Source organism: Lepeophtheirus salmonis, chromosome 1, assembly GCF_016086655.4.
Source record: "Lepeophtheirus salmonis chromosome 1, UVic_Lsal_1.4, whole genome shotgun sequence".
In the NCBI taxonomy this organism is placed as follows: Eukaryota; Metazoa; Arthropoda; class Copepoda; order Siphonostomatoida; family Caligidae; genus Lepeophtheirus; species Lepeophtheirus salmonis.
Window position 1 is genome coordinate 39,075,795 of NC_052131.2, and position 18,679 is coordinate 39,094,473.

Sequence of the window (18,679 nt, forward strand, 5' to 3'; positions counted from 1 at the left end):
TTATTAGTAAGAAAAAAAGACAGAGTGATGTCAAATGAAAAACGACATTTTGCGAACAAGTGTTAAAACACTGCACCATTAAATCTCCTCAGACTAACGGTCACGTTTTGCTACTTGACTTTAGTTCTTCTGAACTTTTGAAGCGTCCCCAAGAGAAATCGGCCCGGCACGGATTATGACGTCATTGGATTTAAAATATCAACTATAGTATACTACTAATAGGTAGACGTTTTGCAAGAATTATGGGATCCAGGATTTATATATCAATCTGTAGATGCGTAAAGAGGAAAAATCAAAGAATAAAATTATTTTTTCTTTCCCAATAGTAATTTTAGAGTTTGAGCTAAGCCTGCTTCATCAATCACTCTCTTTATTACATCCAAGGAATACTATAACTGTTTATAAGATTCCTTGTTAAATTCCAGCCTACGTCAGTAGTAAGAAAAAAGACAGAGTGACGTCATATGAAAAGCGACATCTTGCGAAAAAAGTGTTAAAACGCTTCACAATCGTATCTTCTCAGGCTAACAGTCACGTTTCGCTACATAGTTTAAAGCTATAGGTTTACTCGAGGTTAATAGAAATACAATGTTATGGTCCATAACGCGAGTACGACTTATGTTTGACTTCCACCGCGCTTTTAATATTAATGTAATATTATATGAGTCGTATTTTTTTTTTTTTAAATGTTCCTTTAATTGGTCAGATGGAGTTACACTAATTAAGTATAAGTAAACACTATAGTATTATATTTACTCCATCTGACCTAAGAATCTTTTGGTGAAATCCATATACAGAAAGTAGATTTCTTTCTCTAGGAATCGCCTTAGCGCGTACGCACATTGAATTCAAAAGAATAATAATGAGCTACGGCGATTCCATGAGGGTTGCATGTTTTGTCAAAATCACAATCAAGGACTCCTGTAAGCTGGGCAAAGCATAATAAAATATGCTGAACATGGGTAAAAAAAAAAAAAACACAACATGTTTGGTAAGATAGTAAATTTTTAAAGTAGTTACTTTGTGGACACCATCTTTATTGTGTTTTGTAATTCCAATCATTCCCACTAAGTGTTGTGCTCCAGGGTGTAGAACGGCCTATGACAACGAGCCACAACCGTCTGGTGTTACGATCTATCTGTGGCCAAACTAAGAGAGAAACCACGGACTTGATACCGCCTAGCTGAGAGCCATTCCAAGAGAAATGGATCTGAAGAAGATAGATTAGGCACCATCCAAAAGTACGAAGCTGTGTCCCTGAATTTCAACGACTCTGATTTCATCTGTGAGTCTAAAAGAAGTCAGACCCTTGGTAAGGCTCTAAAAAAGAGGTTAGACAGCTGCTCACTTTTGATGCGGATGCTAATAACTGTACTTCTTTTACAGGTACCTCAAACCTGATGTAGTACCATCCCTATGGCCAAACTGTCCCAACTACCTCTCAACTCCTAAAGCGTCATCAAGGCCAACTCAAGCTGCGACCTTGTCACATAGGGCTCAACATTTTAATGAACTACAACAGCATGCTGTGTTTCACGAATTATCAATTGGAGCACTTGAGTACTACTCTAAAGAAGACAACAGACCGGAGTTTAAAGACACCTGGAGTTGGCTACGAAAAGAGAAATGAGCTTTGGGAACCAATCTCTGAGAAGAACAAACGTGACCTCTCTTTCTTGAGAGATTTTGTCGACTTTCTCGTCGAGTGGCAAAACTGTAAAGCACCTGGCCTCACAGCAGAAACCTTCATAGCAACAAAACAGACGTGCCTTCCCACAGCAGATCTGCCAGAGTATCTTCTCCTAGATGAAAAATTATCCTATGTACTCCTCGGCATGTTCCAGTCTGATCCCATCGAAAGAAGGTTCGGCTGGTACAGACAACTAAGTGGAGGTATCTACTACATCAGCGTGAGATAGATCCCTGAAGAAGAGAAAAAGATTCGTATTCTGAGTTTGTCAAATTCTCAGGTAAATAAGATATTTGTTAATAGTAAGCTTCTTTATTTAGGTATTATTTATTGTTACAATATGATAATATCATTACAATATTTTACTTTTTTTAAATTTTCAGGTATGTCTACTTCAGAAATTAAAGCTCTGCTGGACGAAGACCCGGTTAAAACTAAGCTCATTTTGACTAACTGGCGACCAGATGAATTCCAGGAACTAGCTTCCAAGGGAGGGAGCAATGCTCTCTACTTTGTTGACGGGTATATTGGTTTTTCTTTGAAGAAAAAGATCATGTAGATCATGCCAAGAGTTAAGGGTCACATCAGAGACACCCCTCCCGACTCTATGACCTTCGATAGCCCAACCAATCTGCATGTACACCTAAAAGAATTCATAGACATAATGAGCAGAGGGGGGTTCTCGACTCCATCCGACCTTATCTACCTCTCCTGTCTTTATGATTACTCCATGTTCTCTTACATCACAGCTACTCCTGAAGAGAAGGACAGTTTACTTGGCACCCCAAATCCTAGAGCTTCATTTGTTGCCACATTCATTGCAAAAATAATCAAGAATTATGGTACACAACTCATTAAATGTCAAAAACAAGTGCTTAAATAGTCACAACAACGGGAGTAGTAGCTTTGAATGGTTCGCAACTAGTTTGTCTGACATTAGTTTCTTTACTTAAAGACTTGGGTATGATCATTAGGTTTTCCAATATTACATAGTCAATAAATATTACTTTTTATCACTTAAGGATTAGCTATGGTCGATAAGCCCCAAGAAATGGTGTTTAGAAAACTCATAAAAGGCAAAAGCAACTGCTTAAATGGTCACAACAACGGGGGTAGTTACATTGGTTGTAGCATTATAATTAGCAATTGTGCGTATCCTTCATGAAAATAGTATGTTGTTATACAAGCATAAATAATGGGGGGAAATCTTTTTAGATGCCCTTAATAAGGAGTAATATTACCAGAATATATATTACTATATAATTAGCTTTTGTACTAAAACTTAACGATGGATTTAATTCTAACATTTCTTTTATTATTATATTTATTGTCTAACTTTATGATTTTGACATTTACTTTATTATTAATAATTATTTAGATCTCATCCGTTGAGATATATCTATCATTTGCACAATTGTATATAGCAACTTCCACATTATGAAAAAAAGGGTGATGATCTTTTTGATTAAACTCCACGTCTGGCTTGTGTTTAGCAACTTAAAGTTATAACATATTTAACTGAATTCATGTCAGAACAAGAAAATATTATTTGGATCAATCTATTATTTCAATATTCTGTATTTATATTTATTGTTATTATTAGTTATATGATTACAATTGTTAAATTTTGTATATTTAACATAAATGTATGATGGTTTATTTTTAGTATGTAGATTATATTTAATTTAAGCCTTCTTTTTAAACTTGGAACTTCAAATATATTTCGAAATACTCTACTTTGTCGTTTCATTAGTTATTATTTTGAGAATATGGTTCTTAATGAATTACAATTTCATGCAGTGTGACGTTTTCAAATCTAGTGTAACGGATAAAAAACGTCTAAGTCGATTATACGTAGTATATCTTCATTAAACATTTTGCTAATAAATACTTTGGTTATACCCTCACAAATCATAATAAAGCAGGCAGCTGATAATCACATCAGTATTTTAAACAGTAATACCATAAGTCTTTCTCTCACTCCCCCCTCCCCCTTGCACGCTTTTTTCTCTACAGAATTAACAACTTTACATATATGATATAGAATAAGCAAAGACTCATATTGGAAATGCATGATCGCAGTGTCCTGTCCTGCTTACAAGAGTCCTTCGTACAATACATCAGATTGAAAATTCTAGCAAGCTCGATTAGGGTATTCTGTATGAATTTGCATGCACGTCATACTTTCTATCTCGAAATTGGAGACAGCGACCGAAGATAGTTGAAATTAAATTATCGCAAACTTTTAATAATAAGTAAATAAATTCAGTACGTTAAGCAAGGAACACGAGGTGAAGAGAAGAATATCTTGACGGATAAATTGAAGGATCTCGACTTTTTCGAGTTATTCGGATAATTAGGACTTCAAAGGGTCACGAAATTTAATGGAAGGTATCATAGTGTGGAGGAAGTAGTGAATTGGGGTCTTATAGAGTATTCGACAGAGGGTAGTGGGTAATTTCTCTCGGAGTCCATCCGTTGATTGAGGGATGAGGCCGGAGGAGATCATATCTAATTATGTAAAACACTACGAATTTTTCTTATATCTACCATGAACCATGACAGTAGAATTATTTTCAGGAATACTTTGCACGGGAGTCGTAGTTTACAAATTCGTCATAGTATTTTTCTTCTTGTACATCAATAAACTCAGATAAGAGTGAATTCAATGCTTAATTGAAGTATTTTTACCCTTAGTTTACAGTGCATTATATTTTATTGATCATAATTGTTCGAATAAGTTTACAGGTAGTATTATACAAGAAGTAGTAGAGAAAAGAAGAGTGCACTTAAATAGCGAGTGTACAAACTCAGGCCTATATTTTAAAAAAAGGAGAGGGATAATAAATAAATTACTCCACTAAAAGTAATTTATAGGACAAATTTCAATTTAAAAAATATTTGTATTACAATTTGGACCCAACAAAGAATTCAAAAGCTTTATGTAAGCACATATTAATATTAAATTTTGAATCATGTGTCTCCCAGAAAAGTGGAGTAATATCACTGTTATAACTAATAGATAATTGAAAGTGTTATGCCATGCTCCTCCTTTAAGAAATGTCTTATGTCGGTCGGAGCAACGGGCAACGATTAAAATTTAATATGTTTCATCCATTTTTCGAGTTACGACTCTAAATAGGTTTCTATTGGCCATTTCGAGGAAAAATGAAACATGTTACTTCTAGGTCTTCTTACGTACACTCCCCGTGTTGGCCCTTAAAAATTGGTTAAATATAATGGATTCAAATTATTCATTGATCGTCCAGATCTAGAGTTACCTCCATATTTTTCAACAAATAATAATTAATAATGAAGAATTACGTCACAAGATTTGAGCGCCCTCTTGTGACAGATATTAAATAGACCAAAAATAACTTAATACAATACATGAAAACTAAAAAAAATAATTTTATTGAGTTTAATTATTATGAAAAAATGGAATAATTACTTTAAAAATAATTTATTTAACTTACTTAATTTCGCATACACTTTTTTCGTCTTCCGAAAGGAGAAGAAGCTATTCTATTTTCTTTGATAATCGCAATTTGCATTCGTAAATACATGTGCATACTTATACTACCATACTTAGACACATTAAAAGAAAATCACATTTGGGGACATTTATAGACGACTTAATTAATGGAACCGCTACTTCATTTATTGAGTTTACAATTTTTTTCCTGTTTTTGAATTGATTTACATAAGATTTGAATAAAGCCTCTATTTTTGCAAATTGATATAAACATTTCTTGACGCAATAAATCAATTGGACAACATATAATTCCCTAAAGAATCTTAACTGAAGTGAATTCTCAATGGTTTTATTATGCCAAAGGCGGATTTTTGAACGTGAAGACTTGCAACTTAAAAATTTTATATTGTTTGAATTAAATACCGAAGGGAGGCGCATTTTTAAAGACTTAAACTTTGATTCTGCATCATAAGAAGTTTCATCTTCTATTGCTGATGAAATTAGATTCATATCCACTAAGTCTATTTCTCTATTTTCGGATGTAGGAGGTTCCAAATAAGGAGTAAAGTATGTATGACCCTGAAATTGTGGAGATCTGTTTTTACCTGAAATTCGAAATAAAGAAGTTGTTTGAGATTTCCTTAATTATTGAATTTTCTTAGCAACAGCATTATTCTCCCGAATTAAAATGGGTTTGTTGGAGTTTTTAGTGAGCCTTGGAACTTTGGTTTTAGGAGTTTAAACAACGTTGGAATAGCTTGAGAGTTGTAATTCCTTATTTCTTCAAAATGTTTAGAGCACAATCGAGAATTATATTATGGTTTCCAAAGGTTTCATTTCATTTTGAGGACCCATTGCCTTCCAAGGAATGTGCCCCTTGGGAATGAAAAAAGTGTCATCCCCTCAGCTCAAGAACAATTTCTGTAATCTGCGGCGCACGACAAGAGGGCATACTTGAAAGAACAGGGAATAAAATGTTTCCCACATATTCCCCATTATTATTCTCTTTTCAGTTGGGGGGAGACTAACTCCTTCACTCCCCCCCCATTGCCTGCGTACATGGCTGGAGGAACATGTAGAAGCTTCTAATTTTAAGCCAATCAGAATGTAGAACTACTAAACCCTTGCCTTGAGTGTTAACTCTTTGCCTAGAGTCCTTTAGATTTACTAAAGTGCTTACGCACAATTTAGGACATATTTATTCTTATTATTATTCCTATGCAGTAACTTTTTTAATTTTATGAATAAATAATTCATAAATAATTTATGAAATAAAATGTGAAAATAATAATAATAAAGGGAGAAATTATGCGTGCTTAATGAGTGTGTAAGGACTTCAGTGAGCCCCCCTTAACAAGTCCTCTTTTCAATAATTAAATTTTCAGCCTAAACAATTATAGTAATTATCTCACCCTAACAAATAATATGTACTTTAATGAAATATTATTAAATATTTCTTATAAAATCTAATTTACAAAAAATCGACATAGTTATGAATATTCATATTTTTTGATTTTGATAACTTCAATCGCCCATATCGTTTCTAAACAAGAATATTACGCATTGTTACACTTTTGCTTCAGAACTACGATATGATATAAAAACACAAATCTAAGTAATAAATGATATGATTTGGCTATTAAATTCAATCTAATATTCTTATAAGAAGTAAGAAAGAGGAACATGGAACGTTTAAATTGGCCCAGAAACACGTCACGTCCACTTATCGTTCTGTAAAAAAAAAAATAATAATAATAAAGAAAAAACAGGGGAATTAAAAAAAAAAAAAAAAAATAGTCATTCCATCAAATTATGCAGCGGAGTAATTAAGTTAAGTAATTATTGGTTTAAAAACTTGATTATCAAAAAAGTGTGATTCTATTTTTTATTCGAGGTATGCAACTGCAAATGAACTAATTTTAATTTGAAATATTTTTTTAAAAAAATGGAAAAATAAGATAAATAATATTTTAATTATTCGATTAATTTAGTATATTATAAGCATACAGGTTCAAGATTAATTCGAAAAAATTTTTATTCTTATTTTTTGACTGATCATCTGCAGACAACTCTATAAAAGGTGTTAGTCTTAGTTAATTGCTAAATCCTTCATCAATACATATAATGAAACTGACAAATTGATCCTAAGCCATCCAATAAAATAGATACAAATCATAGCACTCAGAATAATTGTTAATATAATGACAAATAAAAAAAAGTCATGTGCATACTGAATTGATGTGTATTGGAAATGAAATAAATGGGAAATTCAAGCTTTTTCAACTTTATTTTCTTTTTTATTATTATTGCTTAGGTATATCATATATTTCCAATAGGATCCATATCAGGGTTTTCCCCCAGCCAATTCAAACTCATGGACACCAAATGAATTTCAATCCCTTGTCTTAATATTTCCAAATGATTTTGAACGATTCATACCGGGTATCTTTTTCCCTTCTGTAAAAGAAAAAATAAGTATTTATTGCATTTCAGAGGTGATTTTAAACTAACGTATGCGTATGATTGTATATTCAATTCAACAAATGCAATCTCAAATTAAAGAATCCGAGGAAAGCTCCGTTAAAAATGTATTTTAGTTTAATAATGTAATTAATGTTTCGATTAATTAGCATAAAACTTAACGCTTAGACATGAATTTAAACAGTACATTCAAACAACATTTCATTCAAAATGGATACATTTGGCATTCCGAACATCTTGAAATCTGCTTGGAAATTATTTGAATGAATAACACAAAATTAAAATAAGCAGTAACAAATTTGACCTTCAAGTCTTCCAAATTTCGGATGGGAATCGTCCTTTCAAAAATAAACCGCATGGAGTAGTTCACAACATTCAAATAAGGACTAAACGGGGTAAAATTGACTTCTTCTAGAAACCAACTAAATAGGCCGAACTTCTGTGTTTTTAGCAGTAGGTGTGCCACGGTAGACCAACATATTGGAATGTTTATCCTTATTTTTTTAAAGTATAATGAGAAAAAACCTTTTTTAACATCTGCCACGCAACCTTAGGTTATCTGTAGTGTTGTGTTGATCCTTGTTTAGGACTGAAGACTCCAGTTTCTCTTTTAAAACTTGATGGCCTACTCAACTTTATTTCTTCTATAATAGAAGAGAAGAAATAATAATTTTAATAACTTCTACTTTTAGTACTGGCAGTCCAATGGACTGGACCGAATAAAAATGGACTTATTAGCTTATTCAAAATAGCTAAAATTTTTGAGGATGTTGGTATAATGATTGAAGTTTCAATAGAATGAGGAAGCTGTAGACAAAATACTACGAAATAAAAACACAAAAATAAGCAATTCAAAAATGAGAAGAAAATGAAATATATTATTTTATATTCTACTAATATATATATATTCATAGAATTTACGAATGCAAGAATCCTGGTCGTGTATAGAAACTCTACTAAAAAAATGCAATCTCACTACGTCAGTTTTAATTATAGCTAAGAAACGTATCAAAAGGAAATAACCAAAATAACAGAATTGACAATCCAAACGTTAAAACAACGCTATCAGGAAAAAAAGGGGACTTATCGTTAATACAATATATTCTAACACCAATAGGAGAACAAAAAAATGTTCATTTCGTTTAATTGTGTAAAAATAAGTATGCATGAATTATAAGAAATAACATAGTATTAAGAATCAATATTCTTGAAAGTGGTAGAAAATCATTATTGTTGTAATAGCAAATAGGAAAAAAAAGATTTTTTTTTTAAACTTAAGGCACTTTATATAATATATAATAGAATGCGCAAATGACAAAATGTGCGCCAAGCTCTAGAGAATAATAATTGTTCTTAGTAATAAAAAAAATGTTAAAATGGTTCTTTCCTTTATATAAAATTATAGAATACATACATTATAATACATAAACTGGAGTAAAAAAATGTCTCGCAATATTCAATTACTATAAGAAACAAAAAGACGTAACCGTGTAATGAAACAAAGTTCAGGATTTTTAAATCACTTCATAGAATGTATGCTACTATGAATGTACATATATTTGATGAAAAATAAAGCATTACGTTATCGCAAATAAATCATAAACCATTTTTTAAATGGAACGTTAAAACAGATTCAGTAAGCACAGGAGTACACGATGTATTATTGATGATGGTGCTGAATAAAAAAAGTTCAAGAGTCACTAACTACACAGTATATCTTAGTTTAGCGACAGATCCTGACTTCTTCATAGTATCGTCGTGAGCTTCAAACCCTAGCGTGGTTTGTTTTTCGATGCCAAGTCTTTCTTTGACTTTTTTTCCAATGGTGACAATCATGTTTCCTTTTGAGGCATCCCCTAACCAAATTGCGATTTTATCATGTCTGGGTCTGACTGAGACAACTGCTCCGTTGATAATCTCACTGTACTCGTCGAAGGATTCTCCTATGAGACAGAGCATGACCTCTAACCAGAAATCGTCGAGAAAGGTGTGCCTCTGCTTCTTTTCCAAGGTGATGAGCCATCTACCTCCTCCACTGTTGGCCTCATCTTCCCACATGGGCCAAATCCCTTCTTTGAACAAACTGTAATCGCATCCATGCTCGATTTTCGATGAAACCTCGATGTGATTGTAGAGGGCCCAGAAATCCTCCACTGTTTTAAACGTGATAATGGGCTTTTGGTTCACTTTCCATTCCTTGGCTCGATTGTTTTTAAAGAACCACATTGTCCAAGCGTGTTGCAATGGATGTTTTAGGACGGGTTCGGGCTCGGAAAGGGCAACTTCAGACGCAGCCTTCTCGCTTTCCGTGGCTTCGCCATTCTTTGTCGTTGGTTCCTCCTTTGCGATTGGTGTCTCCCCTTTCTTGGGTGGATCCACAGTCGTACTCTCACTCCCTTCAGACATTTTCACGATCTCAACACTCAAATCGTTTCTAAAGAGTGTAAAGCATGAAAATCCTTCAGAATCCTACGCGTTTCTTCCTCTTTTTATAGCTATCTCTCTCTCACTCCTTTTTTAGCCTCTTCCTACTCTTACCGATCTTTTCACACACGTACACTTCCTCTCTCTTTTAGTTTTTGTCTCTCTTTCTTTCAAATTTCTTCATCTACCCATAAAGGGAGGTACAATTCTTCTTCTTTACTTTCTCAGTAGTTTCCCAGTGCAGTAGCGCCATCAAGGCGCGCCACCCAGCTACTTATTCTGAATATAATACTGTAATACGTGCTACGACAATTCATTTCTCATATATATAAATGTGGCAAAAAGTATCAGCTGTCGAATTTTATAACACCGCTACCTAGCTATTCAATACAATTAGCTACATTTTGTAGAACTACTAAAGAATATATAGTGACAAAGTTTCACTTGAGGGCCCACTTGTCGCGTAAGCTCACGTCAGCTGTTGTTGGAGGCTTTATGATATATTTTTTATATTTATACCTATTCATTGTTTTCTTAACATCAAAGTAATCCATGACCTTATCTAAGACTACTCCTTGACCTATTATATATTTTGTGTTTTTCTTAATTTTCAAGTATATATATTATTTACACATAATATGTATATACTCGTATGTATAATATTAATGTACTATTATGTGCATTATAAAGTAGGGGGTGGGTGAGGAGTAGGAGAACAGTTGACGTGAACTTATGCTGGGACTATAGTCCCAGAATTATGCGATGTCTACGGAGTCTGAAGCAATTTATACTAATTACTTATTATTAGTTATCTATCAACTAAAGCCAATTGTCCATACTTTTATACCATAATTTATACTTATACTCATTTATCATTATAAATATAAAAATAAACTTCAATAACTATATAGTCGAAGGTTCAGTGGAAGCTATAATACCAAGTTATTTTTATATATTTGCATATTATAGGGAACCGACAAACTTGAATCAAGCCCATCAGAAAATTTAGGAGGCAAAAATATATCAATTTTGTTGTAGGGTATATTTTTTATGATAACTTGTAGGTCAGATGGGAGGACTATGTAGTACATAAATCATAATTGAATATAATATTTCTTACGTTTATTAATGTTGAGTTACTACATATTATTTTCGCTCAATGAAATAATTTAAAAATCACTCAACCTTTGTTATTCTGAAAATTGGATGTGTCCGCTCTTCAAAAATTTAAACATTAAATCAGGCATGTGAACAGAATGCTAAATTGAACGGCGTTCAATGAACGAAACGCTGAAAGGAACGGATTTTTTTTTGGAACGATGAATGCTTAACGCTAAAAATGAGATTTTAGCCTTCTGTTACAATAGGTCATAGTAATTTTGGAAGGGGTGTACTGGTCAGGGACCTAAAGACTTCACCTCTACAGACGCCCCTGATATTAATATTCATATAAATGTAAATTAACGACTTTAAAAAACTAAAAGTACATAATAATTATTTATATCCCTTTTACGCAGTAATAATTGAATTTATTTTGTACTCAATGAAACAAATTCTCACGCTCTTTGTATTCTATTTTTTCCTATAATTTTTCGTAGGGATTAAAAGTACTTCACATTCAGTGGATATTTGAGTTAGATATTTATTATTATGTTTAACGTTACTATCTGCAATCAAGGGTATCTAATAGTATTTCTACTAATTTTGGCTGAGATGTATTTTTTCAATTTTGACAACATGTTGGGGTTTAGTTCTAAAAAACTATTTATTTTTATGAAAAATGCATGAATCATATTTATGTATAGGTGCAATCATTTATATTTATAAAATGACAGACAATATTTCAATGAGAAATTACGGTCAATTATAGGGATTGAATTTAAATTTATGGGATGAATTGAAATACCCAAGAGTGTAACCTGTAGTTTAAAAACTCCGTTTTGTCTACTTGACTCAATTTGGCCCAATATTGTCTTAAAAATATAATTCTATAAAGTATGAGGGTAAAGTTTGGCTACTTTAAGTACAATTGACGGTGCCTCCAAAGGATAAATCATAATTATTTGTTGGTTGAAATGAACTATAATTTGGTGGAAAATTTATTCCATGAAGAATTTTGAGAAAAATTATTCTAGCTTCCTTGTGGGTTGACGTGCTACAAATATGTAATTGTATTACAATGACTCAGTATTATTAAGAGTTCGTCATAAGTTAAATATAATAGATTTTAATAATTAATTATGAATTAATTCATTTATATTTACATATGAGATTAAGAGAAGATAGATATGATTGAGTCACAAGAGACATAGCTATTCTAAAATAAAATATTGTAACTTTTATTCGGCTATTAGTGTTTTGAACTTGGGTTTGATTAATTTTTTTATGATTCCCTAAGACATTTTATACAAAAAAAAAAGCCTTGGCGCTACAGCCATACATGAAAGTGTTCTCGTTTGTCTACATTTAATTTCGCAATTTAATTTGGAGTATCCGACTTTTTCATGGCTCAAAAACTGTACAGCTTCATTTAAAGAGCGTGCTAGTGTATGTGTGTATACTGTGAAGGACTCCTGTAAGCAGGACAAGACATCGCACTCACGCGTTTACAATATGGGTCCTTTTTTATTCTATATGGAATGTCTCTCTTAATGTGTTTTGATACAAAATAAAGAGATTTTAAAAGTCTTTTGCACGGGAAAATCATCAAAATAATAAAAATGAGGCTATATGTTTCTAATAGAAGTGGTATTTTATTAGTCCTTCTATCAAAATAAGCACTAAAAACATATAAAAAAAGAAAAAGCACTACCAAAAAGTACAAAGTTGGTCCAAGTCTATTAGTCATAAGGTTTTGATTAACATTTAGCTTTTTTTCTATTAGCTTCTAAATTCTTAGCAGCCATTCTCTTTTTTTGTTAAAAATCGGATATCATCATTCAGTTTAGCACTTAAATTTTTACGCATTACATTAAACAAAGCAAATGAAATTCTTTGAAGAAAAGCTGACCAGGAGTATCCTTCCTCGCACTTTACTCCCACAACGACGATAATGTCAGAGTTTAAACTGTCCTGCATTCTATCAATGAATGTGGCAACAAATGAAGCTCTAGAATTTGGGGTGCCAAGTAAACTGCCTTTCTCTTCAGGAGTAGCTGTGATTTAAGAGAACATGGAACTCTTTCAGGTCTACATGCTGATTGGTTGGGCTATCGAAGGTTATTGAGTCCGGAGGTGTGTCTCTGATGACCATTAACTCTTGGTATGATGTACAGTTCTTCTTCAAACAAAAACCAATATACCCGGCAACAATGTAGAAAGCATTACTCTCTCCCTTCGAAGCTAGTTTCTGGAGGTAATCTGGTTGCCAGTTAGTCAAAATGAGCTCAGCTTTACCAGGTCTTCATCAGCAGAGCTTAATTTCTTAAATAGTGATACCTGAAAATTTAAAAAAAGTAAAATATTGTAATGCTATTATTATATTGTAAAAATAAGTAATACCTACATAAATAAGCTTACTATTAACAAATATCTTATTTACCTCAGAATTTGACAAGACTCAGAATATGCTTTGAAGCTTGTGTAGGTTCAAACTCTGAGGTATTGAGAAACTTCACTGACTTGTTGAGAATGTCTTCCCAGGTCTCTCTTGGATTCAATTCTTCTTTTGCTTCCAGAAAGAAAAGCAAAATTGATGGCTTGAATCACAGTGTTGACTTTGCTTATTGAGGTGATGTGTGCCACTGCCTTTTTGTCAAACAACACAGCAGAGTGATTTATTTTGAATGACATATCACAATAGATGTTGGCTACTACTTGGGGGCACAATTTTTCATCATGGGATAGCTTCAAAAGGGCAACACTTGGTTTTGTGATGAGGATGAAGTCTGATGGGAGTGTACCTTAGCCAATTTGTCTGCAAGTTATTCCAAAGAGAGGACAGACTCCTCATTCAAGAGTTCAAGTTCTAGATGCTCTTTTAGGTCATTGAACTGTTGAGCCCTACGTGACGTGTTCGCAGCTGGAGTTGGCCTTGATGACGCTGTAGGAGTTGAGAGGTAGTTGGGGGAGTTTGGCCATAGGGATGGTTCTACATCTGGTTTGAGGTACCTGTAAAAGAAGGACAGTTACAAGCATACACATCAAAAGTGAGTCTTATGTCTTCTTTAGAGTCTTGCCAAGGGTCTGACTTCTTTTAGACTCACAGATTAAATCAAGGTCGTTGAAATGCATGGAACACAGCTTTGTACTTTTGGATTGCACCTTATCTGTCTTCCTCAGATCTGTTTCTCTTGGAATGGCTCTCACCCAGGGGATATCAAGTCCGGGATTCTCTCTTAATTTGGTCACAGATGGATCATAACACCAGACTGTTGTGGCTCGTTGTCATAGCCTGTTCTACACCCTGGAGCACAACATTTAGTGGGCATGATCGGAATTACAAAACACAATAAAGATGGCGTCCACAAAGTAACTAATAGTTATTAGTTATAACTTATTATCTTACCAAAAACGTTGCATTGTTTATTTTCGATACCCTCATGTTGCACGCGTATTTCAATTCATGTTTGCACGTGCCCGGTCCTGCTTACAGGAGTCCTTGATACTGTACATGCCCGATACTACATAATAATAGGAACGCGGAACGGAACAAAATAATGGCTGAACGGTGCACGCTAAACGAAAAAAGAAAAAAATTGAATGGAACACTGAACGGAACGTCAATGTATCAGAACGCTTACAAGCCTGCATTAAATCATATTTATTTTACTTTAACATGTAAAAATGGACAACTTATTTCATCGCATGATTTCATCTGTGACATAAATTATTATTTATCACATTAACATCAACTATGGGAATAAAATAATATAATAGGATATAAATATAAAATCAATTAAATCACTATACTTATATTGTCAATTTATGTTGTAACCTTAGTAATTAAATCCCTCTCATTATTTACTACTTTAGCCATTAATTAAAATGTTATGTAATTTTCATTGGATGAAACTAGATGAAATCTAAACATTTATATAACACGTTTTACACTAATATATGCATTGCAATTATCCCAAATGTAGATAGTTGTAAGGAGTGTTTATTTTTATCATCGTTATGAATATGTGTTTTCATAAAAAGTTATTCTAGAAAAACACTCCGGGAAAGTACAATATTTGGAAATACAGTAAAATGCGATATACAACTTTGGATCATATGACACTTTTGAAATATGATCGAAAGCGGACACAACCTAAAAATCGATTTGTATAGGCTCTGTATTTTATGGACAATTAAAATTGTACATGATATTTATAAAATATATCCATCACATCCAACCTTAAGGATCCTTACAATATCTTGATAATTGAATTAATATAATTAATAAAACAACAATTCAATATTATTTTTTTAAAGAGATTTGGAGAAAAGTTTAGGGATATAATGTTTTGGATTATTATAGAAGATTATTTCTGATCTATTTGATTTGAGAAATTATAAGTATTCTTTTAAAGCTTTTCTAGATGATTTTGTCTGGAAACTATGTAATAGTAAAGTTTGAAAGACCTACATCAATAAACCTAAATATTGTAATTTTTTTTATGTCCATTGTACAGGTTATTTTACAATAATAACCATTTTATGTCATGGCGTGGCTATACATTTGTAATTCCGTTCTGCCCTAGCTATTTTAGAAATAGACACCAAAACTTTATAATAAGAATTTGGTCACCCTGAATCTCACCCCTCTGCATGTGTTCCTTCTCTTACATCATCCTCTTTCTGTTTCTACCCTCCAAGAGTCAAAGTGTATAAATATAAATAGATAATAGTAAAATTTAATAAACAACAGGGAAAAATCTGAAGAAATAACGACACAGGACAAGCTATCGTCCTTCTATACCTGCTGTATTAGCGACTCCCTATGTTATTCAGTGGAGACGTTGGCCATGCATGGGGTGACCACTCAAAATCTAACGCAAAATTTTAATCCTTCATGAATGAATTTTATAAATTAACGGAGTCTGTTGATTCACGACAGGCTATTCCGATGGCAAATCTGCAATTAAGCGCATGGATGTAGTGCCACAATTATCACTCTAACTGACATACACATGAATTTCAGATTGTCTTCTAGACCCATTATGGGGGCCTATGAGGAGATAAGTGACATTTTTCTAGAAAATTAAATGCGATCCTTACCTCTGCCAATCTTTTGGACTAAGCAGTAATCGAGGAAGGAAACCAATTTTTTTCGAAGTCATAGCCATGAGATTAAAGGAATGGGTGAATTTCCATGTTTCCTTCATGGAACCCTTCACTTTTGTGGAAGGGTATGTTTTTTACACGGTCCGAAAAGGAATGGAAAACTCATTAGGAACGCTAGAAAGATACTTTTAGTCTCTTCCTTCAAAGAACCCCTTAAAACATCAATCCAGGAGGAGGATTCTGTCTGGATTCTTTTCAACAGAGAACACACAAGCCGACTTTTTATCATGGGAGTCTCTTTATACATGATAAAAGTTCTGACTGAAGGAAGAAGTATTCAACCAAATAACCTCCCGTTTGTTCCAACCCGAGGTGGATTTCTTCTTGTCCAGATATTTCCATGCAAAGTCAAATATTGTATCTTCGATGAGAAACGGTCAAGCGGAGGTTTTAGATGCATACTCCATTAGGTGGAAGAAGAAAGGTAACTTGTTCCAAGTTTCTTGTTCTACTGCTACCGAGAGTTACAAGCAGATAGGAAAAACAAAATTATTCCTCACCAATTCTGATAACTCCCTAATGAACAGGGGCAAAATGGTTCCCACAGTTGCAGGAGGTATGAAGGGAGTCACTATGATTGGGGGAAGCGAGGAAAATTCTCTCGAGCCTAAACACTCAGAACCTCGAAGAATTAGGGATTCTGATAGCATGGTTGATTTAGAAGGGCCTTTATTAAATTAAGGTTTCGATTCAAATGCAATTAATAATTTTTTTTCTGATATTTGTTCCTTAACTAAGAGGACTTACACATGGGGTTTTTAAAATTTCTTATAAGTTTTATTCAGGAGAGGGTTTATCTTCCTTTAACGTGTCAGGGTATGTGGTAACTACTTACTTAGCATCACATCCCACGTCTTCCAATAGCACCCTTGCAACAAGAAAAACAGCTTTAGTAAAGAATCAATTAAGGCCGGAGGTGTTATCATCAGATAATTTGTTGATCAAATTATTGCAATGTTCATTTAATTTAAATCCTCCGTTACTTAAATATCGCAAAATGTACGTGGAATGTTGAAATGGTCCTTAATAAATATAGAGATTCACAGAGTCTGGATAGTTTCATCATATGAAATACTGGCAAAAAGACCCTTGCTTTAATAGCTTTGGTAAGTATAGCTAGGTCTTTAACTTTATTAAGTTCGAGCTATAGAATAAATAGCGATTTTCTATTTGTCTCCCCTTTTTGGGTATAAAAAAGTTCAAGTTTAGGGCATATTAGAAGTTGAATTAATTTAACAAGTTTTTCTCTGACGAGAGACTGGATCCAGTTAGACATATCATTGAATATGTAAATCAAACTAGAATTGTCCATTCTAGTTTTTACTATCATTAATTCACCTTATTCAGGGCCAATGCTAGGATTTTTTTTTTCGGTTGGCGGTGAATATTTTAGTTTAAATTTTTCGACTCATTTTCTTTTTTGATTCAAATATGGGGTGACTTTTAAAAAAAATTAAATGAACTTTTCAATTTTCTCCCCAAAAATATTTAGCTTTTCTTAATAAATAATTTTGTGCATTTTTAATCGAATTACATTTTTAATAGAAAGTAATGCTGTTTTATTAACTTTTTTTTTAAATTCAAACCTTTTTGGGGCCTTTTCCTAAACTGTGTCAATATTTGCTCAAATACTTTTATCTATTTCTATAGGGTCTTTTTATAGAAAATACCTTCCAAATTTGTTTTCAAAGTCAAAGTCAATGCAAAGTTCATTCAAAAGGTGGTGCACCTACTTATCTGCAGTGCTATTATTCAGTATAAATTCTTAGACTAGCATACTATAATGATATACAGTTAAGGACATTAGGAAAAAATGAAAGGAAAACAAAAAGAAAAGTGACAAAGTGTAAAAAAGGCAAAATGAAAGGAAAACAAAAAGAAAAGTGACAAAGTGTAAAAAAGGCAAAATTCACTAAATAACTAGAAATAGGCACTCGTTAGGGTGCAAAACCACCGCATAGAAAGAAAGAAAAAAAATTAAAGAAGAGAAGAAGTCAATAAATCAATCAATGATTGAAATTCAATGGACAATGCGAATGAATCAATCATTTATATGAAATGTGTTGGAGCTACTAAAAATTGTCAGGTTGGCAATATGGTTTTCGGGAAAGTGTTCTAGAACCCTCCTTGCCAACAAGATTCCAGATTGCTCCAACTGTACTGAGCTTTACGTTTATAAAAATCGGGCAATTTATCATTCAATCTTTTTTAGTTATATTAAAATATGCAATCCCATATGTCAATATAATATTTATTGAATATTATTTTTCGGCCAAATGTCCCAAATAATCATTCGGCGAAATATATGTTGGGCAGATTGCCATTCGGCAAAATTTACA

At 33.0% G+C, this 18,679-nt stretch overlaps 1 protein-coding gene and 3 long non-coding RNA genes across 6 annotated transcripts; 1 reads left to right on the top strand and 3 right to left on the bottom strand.

The window, feature by feature from the left end:
- The first annotated feature begins 1,013 nt into the window (after nucleotides 1-1,013).
- LOC121128456 (uncharacterized) lies at nucleotides 1,014-3,262 on the top strand. The gene is made up of 4 exons (XR_005868167.2): nucleotides 1,014-1,331; nucleotides 1,387-1,970; nucleotides 2,074-2,651; nucleotides 2,713-3,262. It is a non-coding gene; the product is annotated as an uncharacterized lncRNA (long non-coding RNA).
- Nucleotides 3,263-7,463: 4,201 nt separating this feature from the next.
- On the bottom strand, nucleotides 7,464-8,239 carry LOC121128391 (uncharacterized). The gene is made up of 3 exons (XR_011783103.1): nucleotides 7,951-8,239; nucleotides 7,677-7,890; nucleotides 7,464-7,622 (listed from the first exon to the last, which is right to left on the bottom strand). It is a non-coding gene; the product is annotated as an uncharacterized lncRNA (long non-coding RNA).
- A 265-nt stretch (nucleotides 8,240-8,504) lies between these two features.
- On the bottom strand, nucleotides 8,505-10,348 carry LOC121128316 (eukaryotic translation initiation factor 4E). Its single transcript, XM_040723904.2, has one exon. It carries the CDS (start codon nucleotides 10,050-10,052, stop codon nucleotides 9,351-9,353), a length of 702 nt encoding a protein of 233 aa, XP_040579838.1. The 5' UTR covers nucleotides 10,053-10,348; the 3' UTR covers nucleotides 8,505-9,350.
- Nucleotides 10,349-12,803: 2,455 nt separating this feature from the next.
- On the bottom strand, nucleotides 12,804-18,146 carry LOC121128309 (uncharacterized). 3 transcript variants are annotated; one of them, XR_011783101.1, is made up of 4 exons: nucleotides 16,275-18,146; nucleotides 14,276-14,746; nucleotides 13,576-14,180; nucleotides 12,804-13,508 (listed from the first exon to the last, which is right to left on the bottom strand). It is a non-coding gene; the product is annotated as an uncharacterized lncRNA (long non-coding RNA). The 3 variants fall into 3 exon arrangements; XR_011783102.1 differs by lacking the exon at nucleotides 16,275-18,146 and having other exon boundaries at nucleotides 14,276-14,475; nucleotides 14,578-15,445; XR_011783100.1 differs by lacking the exon at nucleotides 16,275-18,146 and having other exon boundaries at nucleotides 14,276-15,446.
- Nucleotides 18,147-18,679: the final 533 nt, after the last annotated feature.

Bases quoted from the DNA above. Each gene is read 5' to 3' on its own strand.
- LOC121128316 (XM_040723904.2), bottom strand. From the start codon at position 10,052: ATGTCTGAAGGGAGTGAGAGTACGACTGTGGATCCACCCAAGAAAGGG.